Here is a 10,105-nt window from a genome sequence, read left to right on the forward strand (position 1 = left end):
TTATGATCACTACCACGTGATACTTAGAACTAGAACCCCTGGCTGTTTTACACATAAGTGCTGTGAAAATAGTTCACTCATTTGGGCACGTGACTTGTTTGACTAGCATCAGTACTTATTGCTGTCAGTGCTTCGATCTGCACATTATCTTCACCCTCAGCATTTTGCAACTTGGAGAGAAATACGGTAATAAATGGTTTCTAGAGAACATTTAGCAATTAACCATGAAAATGTCCTTTAAAAATTAATTGCTAAATTGAAATAACATATTACCCACTAGCCAAATTATGTTTCAATTTAAAAACCTATGTGTTTAGTCACCTTGCTAACATTGAAATATATATACATTAGCCAAATATTACATCACAATATTAAGCATGTTTGAAAAGTTGCTTTTTATTTGTTCCAATATAAATATTAATTACTTAACTCTTACTTGCCCAAAACTTGCTTATTGAGAACAACATATCCTAATTTTCCTTCTAATTATAATAAATAATAGAATAAAACCAATGAGAACTGTTTCTACTTTACAATGAATTCTATCTTTCAGTAAGTAATCAATTAATTTCTACCTTTTAAATTTTATATTTTAATCTATAAAAAGTATTAGTTTTAAAACTGTTATTTAGGTAATATTAAAGTAGATGATTGACTTCCATTTTAGGGCTTATTTTCTTTCCCACTTGGTTTCAAAGCCTTTGCATAGGGTTATTAAATTGGAAGGTCATACAATATCCATCAATCTCAGTTATTTATTCTACAGTATATGAAACTTCTCTTGCCACCCCATGTCTTTTATACTCATTACTTGATTACCTGAAATTATCATTTGCACTACAGAAGAACCAGAAATAAGGAAACAGTCTTAATTATAATAATGACAGATCAGAGAGTTAAACTGTCACAGTATTTTTTTTTATGCTGCTAGACAAACAATTTTCTCATTCAGGGTCAAAATTAATAGAGCCAATGTGAAAGTTGTAAGAATCTCATTAATAAAATTAATTAGTGTTTTATGTTAGCTATACCAGCAAATACTTCAGATGGTTATTGCTAATTGAATTAGCAAATTTCAAGAAAAAAATAATTTTGCCTTTCTTATTTTACCAACATGGAATGGAGATTTTACACAATAGCATATTGACTACTAAAGTCACTAAAATCCTGTTTTACATCAAGGGTTGAATGATGTAAATAAGAACAAAAAAAGTTTCACATCCAAAGTGTCCATCTTCTTTTTTTCACTGGAATGACAAAACAGAATATACTTCAAACCAAAGTTGAATTCCTATTAGAAAGGATAATAAATATTAACAACTAAATGAAAATATGTCAACATTTATCCTCAAAATAACAATCCACTGAAAATCCTCGGACAACTCATTCTCTTTAAAGTTTAGAGACTGGTAATGACTTTTTGTCATGATGAAAAAGCAGATTACCTCTTTATGTTTCACAACCAACCACTGTGCAAAAAGAAAATTAAACTTCATTAAGTATAAGAGCAAATATTTAATGGCCATTACTATATATTGCTGTTTTCCAGGAATGGACTACTTCAACATTTTCTATGTGTGGAAAGTACAGAGTGTTCATGGGTGATGACCCTTGAAAATAAGAATATTAATATTCCAAGGCGATGCACAGGACTAACTGAAACAGTGATATATCAATATCATGAAGAAGGCTGCATTCTGTTGTTAAAAGTTTAATTATGGAAGCTATTTTATTTATTAATAAACAAAGAGTTCGACAACATTGATTTTCATCAACATTTTGGGAAGTCTCGTTTTCATTATTGTTCACTTGGGAACACAGTTATTTTGGTTCATGTTAAGTCATGAGGTATATACATACTAATGAGTAACATATTAAGTAGAAAGAAAACATATTATACTACATATCTTTAGTGTGGGTGTTTCCAATATGACAGCAAGCTGTTAGCAACATACTGTTATCAAGCGACTGTGAAACAGAATGAACATCCTTAATAACTCTGCCTGTGTACCCCATGGCAGCACCTTAGCAACAGGGGAGACCAAAGAGAGACTTTAAGTTTCGACAGGGCAAAAAGCTGTTGCTAAGCACAATTTACAACCAAAATACTGAAAAGTGTAGCTTGATTTTTAAAGAACCACTTCACAATCTTAATGATTTAGTTGGCCTCGTTCACCCGAACATAGACTTGTATGCCCAATGGAAACCAAAAACCTATCCTTGTCACTAAACTTGCACCAAACCCACTCCCACCTCCATAGCTAAACAGTTACCTTTCATCCACCTCAAGTCAAAATCAACCTAAGACCAATGGTGAAAGATTATCTTCTTTTCTTCTTGACCTCTCTTATACTTCTTTACTAGTTGTACACGTCACGATGTCACTGGCTGCAATCTTAAAACAGCTACTTGCTTAAACCCCAAAGTCTCTAAAGTCTTGTAATAATCAGCTTTGTCAAGACTTGGGGGAAAACCCAAGGCGATCCCACACCGGGTTTCTGGAGTCCCCGCACCAGTATCACTGCCTTACCAATCCGTCTGTGATCTTTCTCTGGGTGGCACTTACCTGCTGCTCCCCAGGTTCCGCTGACTTCACCAGGTGCTTATCCTTGTACAGAGACCAGAGACCAATGTTAGGCAGGAAAATTAAAGCCACCGTGAATAACAAAGTCATCTGCAGAAATCTCTTCTGTTTCCTCTTCATTGCAAATGGTAACAGAGAAGAAAAGTTAAAGGAGATGGCTCCCTGACTGCTTCTTGTGTTTAGTGTCAAATTCCTTTCCTCTCCCCTGCGAAGCACCAGAAACTGAGAAGCTACAAACTTTTGTTGCGTGCTCAGCACCAATCTGCACGATTCAGAGGGAGTTGGCCATCTGCAGAACAAACGCACAGTTACTTTCCCCCCAGAAAACTATGACGAAGGCATTATCTATTGGCTTAGAAATAAATGACTTGACTGAGGAAATCATTAAGCTCATTGACCTCCATTAATATAAAGCAATGGAGTAAATATGGTCGTTTCATTGACTAAAGGTAAGTTACGAAAAAGTCAACAGCATGCTAGATACTTAGGTAAATGGGAGTTTTTGTTGCTGCTGTTGTTTTCTCCCCCCACCCCCTTAGTGTAGGAAGGCTTGGTCGGGGTGGAGCGGGTTAGGAGAGAGAACTGAGAGGAACTGGCTCAACCCCTTCAAGTGTCAGGAAGAAAAGTGTCCGCTTTTGACATTGGAACAGCGTCACCTTCCTCGTCTTCCCTGAACATCTTTTCCAGTGCTCCCCTTGGGATAACCCACCTGAACTCAAGTTCAACTCCCTCCGGAGCCAGCTTGCCTGCGGGCTCCACCGGGATGCAGGGACTCCACCGGGATCCAGGCAGAACTCTGGTTCGGCTGGAGGTCCACGAACTCCTGGACCTTCGCGCGCTGTCTACACGCTCCTCTGCAGGCAGAGGCTGGGAGCCCCGGGAACCTGGTGGAAAGGAGGCTACAGATGTCAGCGGAGTCCAGCCAGGAAGTGGTGGCGCCGCGACGTCCCTTCCTCGCGCGGTCCTAGGAATGCGATCCTCTGAGAAGTGAGCGCTCTGCCCATCAATCTCGTCCGTTCCCGCGGTGACGCTCTCACGCTCCGCTGTTCATGTTACCATTCTTTTCCGGCAACTGAACGAACCCACAGGACCATCACGAGCACCTAAAGGGCAATATTTTTTAATCTCCTCTTCTCGTAAAGGGGATGGAGGCGGAGAAACCGAAGTCTGTGCTGGGCTTGGAAGCGGGCGAGGGCGCTGCGAGGAGGAGCGGAAGGCGGAGATGCGCCGCGGCTGCACCCGGCCGCCCGCACCCCACTCCCCGGCGCCTGCCTTCCGCGGAGACGTAGCTGGTGTCTGCCACGTGCGGGAGCCCGGAGCCCGGGAAGGGAGGGCGGGCCGCCTGGCGGGGGTGGGCAATGCCGCCCGGCCTCCAGACGCTATATAAACAGACCTGGACGCGAGGCAGCGGCGGAGGGCGAGCGTGACGCTGGAGGAGGAGTGGGAGCTCCCAGCCTGCACGGGTCCTCTCTTTCCCTGCCAGGGCTTTTCCGGGTAATCTGGGACCGACAGGGATGCCAGTACCCCGTCATCTCACCCAAAGGGCGCCAGGCCAGAGATTCCAGGGGAAAAGTCGTCGGCTGCAGGCGAGTGTCCCGGGAATTCCTCCATGGTGCCGGCTGGAGCGCGGCGAGCCGTGGCGCGGCGGCTGCGGGAGGTGGAGGCGACCCGGGGCTGGGCCGGTCCCGGGGAGAGGGGATCCCCCGGGCCGCGCGTCCCGCCGTTCAGGCCAGGTAGGGGGTGGGGAAGGAGGAGGAAGAGGATCCCGAAGCAAGGTAGAGCTGAGGCTCAGAGTTCTCAGGCAGCAGCTGCTGGAGGACACCGTGGAGACCCAAGGCGGCTCTCTTCGGGTCTGCAAACACCCGGGGCCCCGGTTAAGATTTGGCAGTGCCACCCCGCTCCTCCCCCGCCTTGCACGACCGCACTCCGCGCGCCTTGTCACTGCGAGGGCTACCTGTCCTCGCACACTCCTCCGTGATGGCCAGAAAACGTGGGGACCGAGATAAGACTCTGGCAGATGGCACTCCTCCCTCCGCCTAACATATCAATGCACCAACGCCCCTGACCGCACTCGCAGGAACCTGTGGCAGCCTCACCAAGGGACAGCGTGCCCAGCACCGTGCACTGGGCGCTCTTGGATCTGGAGCTCACAACTCCGGAAGGAATGGGGACTTAAATGAGGTGACAGACATGCATGCAATGCAGGCTGAATGCGCCTGTCTAGAGCCAAAAAGAAACGCCATAGTCACCTCTTTGTTACAACCTGGATATGATGTCCACATGCTTGGGGTAGACATGCGTGGGATAGATAAGCCTGTGGACTTCAGACTGTATTTTCTTTCCCTTCTTTCTTCTTTCTCACCCTCACCTCTGGCACTCCCTCCTTTTCTGCTCGCCCTATCTCTTCCTCCCCTTTCTACTCTCTCTCACTCTAGCGTCTCACTTGAGAAAGACCTAGATTTGAGTGGGAAGAGTTATGCCTTAAACTGTTCGCATTAGAAATTCAAAATGTATTTGAACAATGTAAATGGACTGTATGCATCAATAAAGGGCTATGCTGTAATATGTGTTTTCGTGAATCACTTGAATTTTAAAATAGAATGAAAACATATTTAATAAATGTTGTTGAATGTGTCCTTTATATCAACACCAATTACCTTTAAATTTTATATAAATGCAACTTAATCTAGAGTGTAAGAGACTTAATGCTTCACCCCCACCCCCACACATACACTTTGCCTTTTGTAGTCTGCATTATTTTCTACCCTTCTTTTTCTCTCTAAGGAAGTGCAGTTTTGAAACACTGAAATACGAATTCTGGGAAGCAACATAGCAGGGAGAGGTTTCCTGGGAATATTGTCAGGTGCTCAAGAAAATAAATTTAGAGAATCATTTAATTATATTGGATATATTTTTAAGTACTGATACAGTTATTACTTTTCAAAGTTAAATAACTCAAAAGTGAACTTGGAATTAAAAAAAATAAAATCTCTCACATTTTAAACAATACCTTAAAAAATAGTCTTGGATCAGGAATGGGCATACTATCATGCTATTTGTTGAATCCAGGGTGTTGAGTTGAAACGTGCTTCATTACTGTTAAACTAGTAAACGGTCTTGCAAAAAGCATCCATTCAGATAAAATCATTAATTACAGTGAGTGGACATAATCACTGTTACTTCCCCAATCAAGTACATGCGGAATACATGGTAGAAACTGAAAGGAGAAAATTACTATGTTCACCTCTGTTTTACAGCATAGTTCCAGACCATCACTTTAGCTTTTTCTCCTTTTCTGTATATTATTTGTTTTTGATTTAGAGCATAATTTCTCTTTTCCCTTCAGTCTGGTATTCTTTCAGTATTCCTCATGTAAATTACCAACAGATGACAATGTGTCTAAAACTGATATTTTAGGTTTAGTTTACAAACAAAAAAACTCCAGATGACAGTTAACTTTTTTGCTCAGACAATCCAGATTAAATGCCAATATAAATGTGTGTGGATATTGTATGTATATAATATATGTGCATATCACATATTATATTAGATGTAATATAATGTATGTATAATATATGTGTATATAATATATATAATGCACATGGACATGGTCTTTTAAATTTTGACTTATATAGAAAGACACCTGTTCTATGCTCTATTTGCACTCCCATTCTGTTAGGATTCAACTGGCAACCTCAGGTTATCAGAGTCCCACGCTGCTAATAATGTACTAATAGCTATAGGGACACATGGAAAGAAAACAGAGCAATATTCGGTGACTTTGAATAACTTACACTCTAGTTGAAAATGCAACATAAAGACAATTGAAATAAATTACCAAAGGTGCTTGGTACGAACCTTAAATTGAGCCAAATTTAAACCCTATATTTAAGGAAACAGAAGGACGTTGTTTCAGTTCTCTCTCTACTTCAAAATGTAGCCACTTAAAACAAATTATTTTGCTATTTCTCTTATGATTCTGTGCATTGAATAGACTCAGCTGGGCGGTTGCACTTCCTGTGACACAGGCTGAGGCCCAGGAGGTTGAATGGGCTGAGCCAAGATGGCTACTTTACATGGCTGACAGTTGGCACTGACTGTCAGCTGGGGGGTCATGGGGCTGTCCACTGAAGTACTCAGCTTCCCTCCATATGGCCCCTGCATGTGGCCTGAGCTTCTCATAACATGGTAGCTAGTATCCAAGAGAGAGCAACCCAAGAACCTGTGTTCCAAGAGGGAGAAAACAAAAACAGCCAAGTCCTCTTAAAAGCTAAGGCCAGAACTGGCACAGCCTCTCTTAGGGAGCAGTGACTGGACAAGCCGAGATTCCAGGATGAGGTGGAGGTACAGGATAAAATTAACATCTCACTGAAAAGTTTGGCAGAGAATGTGTGGCCATTCTTAATCCACTTTAGATATTCAAAGGCATGGAAGTAGGGATTTATAAATAAGGACTAACCAGATTAGACACCGGATGATGGGGAGTAGTAGGGAAATGTTTTCATTTATTGGGTTCAGTAGAATTGTTCAGTTGCTACAAAGATAGTGAAATGACTTTACTTTAGGGTAGAAAGACTTTTATTATCTTACATTTTTAAAAACATGATGACATGAATGGAACTTTATTTGAAAGACATGAATTCATGATTTTGCTGTGTTAGCAGATATTTTCATATGAACTAGTTAAAAGGTTTACATCTGGAAAGATAATGCCTGGAGAAAGTCTATTGTTTCACAAACCAAGAGAGTCATCAGCAACAAATTTTGGGGTATCAGTTTTTACCCCAACAGTTTGGAGTTGCAAGTTGGTAAATTTTGTTGTTAAACATAATAACAAGCCTGTAGGAGAAAATGTAAATTGAGTTATTTTTAAGGTTATAAAATAGTAACTATTTAAAATTTTAAGAAATTATATTGAAATTTATCAGTTCTCTTTGATCTTGAAATGGTAGGGTTTATTTTCATATAGATTTGAATATTTTCCAAGCTTTTTTTTTTTTTTATCAGAAGGCACAAGCACTAAAACATAAAGATAATGTGTGTAGAAATGAAGATACATTCATACTTCTTTTATCTAATAGAGATCCCTGGAATATGAAAATCCTTGAAAGTTTTCACTCTGGATAAACTATCAAGATATTTTCTTATTACTCTGTATTTGGCTAAATTACCTGTTTCTGAAACAAACAAACAAACAAACAAAAAACAAAAAATTCTGCAGTGAAAAAGGAGAGATAAATGTACTAAATACCAATTTTAATAAAAGACATTTATATTATACAATTCATCTTGTGTAATTAAAATAAGATACAATACTAAAATCTTTCATTTTTTTTCCTCTGGCATTTCAATATTTACCACTACACTATAAAGAAAAAGAAGAATCAAATTACATATTAAAATTGTGATGTTACCCGGTCTCTATCATCATTTTAATTCCTTACCAAAAGAGCCCTGAATCCATTTCTATATATATTCAGGTGCTGTTTGACAGAGGAAAAGAGAACATTTGAATTTTCAGCACCATGAGGGAGTTAAAAGGTGCTTGCAATTAAATGTAGTAGAAATTAAAAAGTGACAAATCCTGAAAAGAAGGAGGTTATTTCTACTTGACCTAAATATTTTCTAACTAGACAAGATTCTTTACCTTATGACGTTTAAACTCTAAGTAATAAAATATACTTCCAAATAGTTTTTCCTCTACCTGTAGAATATATCTTTATTGTAATATATTTTCTTTTCCCATTTATTTAGTTGTCACACACTTATTTAGCACCTAGTACATGCCAGACATGTAATCCAAGCATTTTCCAAACATTAAGTCATTTAATCTTATAAATAATTTAATTATGTAGTTTCTATCAATATCTCCACTTAATAGTTTAAAAAACAAGGGCAAATAAATGGTCAGCATCTTTCACAAGTAAGTACTAGCAAGTGCTAGGGCATGTACTCAAACCCAGGCATTTTGTGTCAGATTCCATGCTGTTAACCACTATACCATATTTTTGTAATATTTTACTATTTTCTTTCCATGGCAAAAGGTAGTAATTCTCTCTCTCTCACTTTTTTATTTCGGCCTTTGTGAGAAGATTACAGGAGCTAAACTAAAAAGCTGAGTTTTGGAAAGATAATAGTCTAGTTTTATAACCTGAAACCCTCTTTATTCATATTTTTTGTGGGGTATAAAAAAGGGAGTACAATAACGTAACTAACCATACATATATATTTTACACGTTATGTAAATATAATTATGTATTTTTAATTCTTATGATTATAATTTTATGTAGATCACATAATCAGATTTCAATCTTAGATTTGACCTTTATCTTTTCATGTAAAATACTTGCATCATTTTAGAGTGTTTTGCATGTCAACTTCAACACAAGTTTTCTTGTGTTGAACAAGTAAATTACATTCATTGATTTCAAGTGAAAAATTCAAATAATTTTTGGAATGATGAGATCAAATGGTAATAAAGAGAATGTTAAATTTGTAGAAAATATATTTTTTATAATAGCTCAATACAAAATACCATTAATGAACATTTTAAAGCGATACAATGAATAAGTGAAGCCAGTGAAACATTCTTAAGAAGCCACTGAATGACATATGGCGTGTTCTACTTTTTCTTTTTTTGGAGAAAGAGAAAATAAAGAATGCCATGCACACATTATATATTAGATATACAATTTTTTTTTCAGGCAGGATATTTATGAATATGTGATAAATAAACCAAAAAAAGGTTTTAACATTTTCCCTTCTGAGACATACTAATTTCAGTTAACGAGCCATGTATTGAGTACACCATATAATCCAGGCATTGAAGTGAACATCGCAGGAAAAAAAAATCCTGTCTTCAGGCAATCCACAGCAAAAATATATTAATTGTGGAGCTTGGTGGTTTAAAAAAAAAAAAAAAAGACATGGAGAAAAATAACGCAGTGAAATTGAAAAACAATATAGAATGCCGAAAGGTACAGTGGTGTATGGTGGACACTTGAACGATGCTGGTTTGAGCTGTGAGGCTCCACTTCTACACAAATTTTGTTCCACTTCTGCCACCCCTGACAAGAAAATCAACTCTGCACCTCCTCAGCCTATTCATCATGAAGACAAAGAGGATGAGGACTTTATAGTGATTCACTTCACTTATGAATAGGAATGCATTTTCTCTTATGATTTTCTTAACATATTTTTCTCTAGTTTATTGTAAGCATACTGTATATAGTACATATAACGTAAAAAATATGTGCTAATTGACTGTTTATGTATTCAACATGGCTTCTGGCCACAATATGCTATTAGTGGTAAAGTTTTGGAGGAGTCAAAAGTTATACACAGAATTTTGACTATGCTGAAGGTCAGTGCCTCTAACCTTCTTGTTGTTTAAAAATCAACTGTAATTTCTAGTAAAGCATACTGGACAATCCTAACTGAGTAGGTAACATTTGAACAAATATCTGAAGGAAGCAAGGAAATGACCACTGGATGTCATGAGAAATTGAATTCTGAATAGAA

General features: G+C 38.6%; 2 protein-coding genes across 2 annotated transcripts in view; one reads left to right on the plus strand and one right to left on the minus strand.

Moving 5' to 3' along the window:
- GALNTL6 (polypeptide N-acetylgalactosaminyltransferase like 6) overlaps positions 1-3,884 on the minus strand; it is a 1,207,198-nt gene extending 1,203,314 nt beyond the window's left edge. The window contains exons 1-2 of the mRNA XM_003899362.5: positions 3,294-3,884; positions 2,567-2,873 (exon numbers count right to left, since the gene is read on the minus strand). Coding sequence (XP_003899411.2) covers positions 2,567-2,704 — 138 coding nt within the window. The 5' untranslated portion in view covers positions 2,705-2,873; positions 3,294-3,884. The remainder of the gene's footprint in view (positions 1-2,566; positions 2,874-3,293) is intronic.
- LOC103884779 lies at positions 3,687-5,147 on the plus strand. The gene has a single exon (XM_009207869.2). It carries the CDS (start codon positions 4,099-4,101, stop codon positions 4,588-4,590), a length of 492 nt encoding a protein of 163 aa, XP_009206133.2. The 5' UTR covers positions 3,687-4,098; the 3' UTR covers positions 4,591-5,147.
- The last annotated feature ends 4,958 nt before the right edge of the window (positions 5,148-10,105 follow it).

Source organism: Papio anubis, chromosome 3 (assembly GCF_008728515.1).
Source record: "Papio anubis isolate 15944 chromosome 3, Panubis1.0, whole genome shotgun sequence".
NCBI lineage: Eukaryota > Metazoa > Chordata > Mammalia > Primates > Cercopithecidae > Papio > Papio anubis.

Coding starts and splice junctions, on each gene's coding strand:
- LOC103884779 (XM_009207869.2), top strand. CDS start 4,099: ATGCCAGTACCCCGTCATCTCACCCAAAGGGCGCCAGGCCAGAGATTC.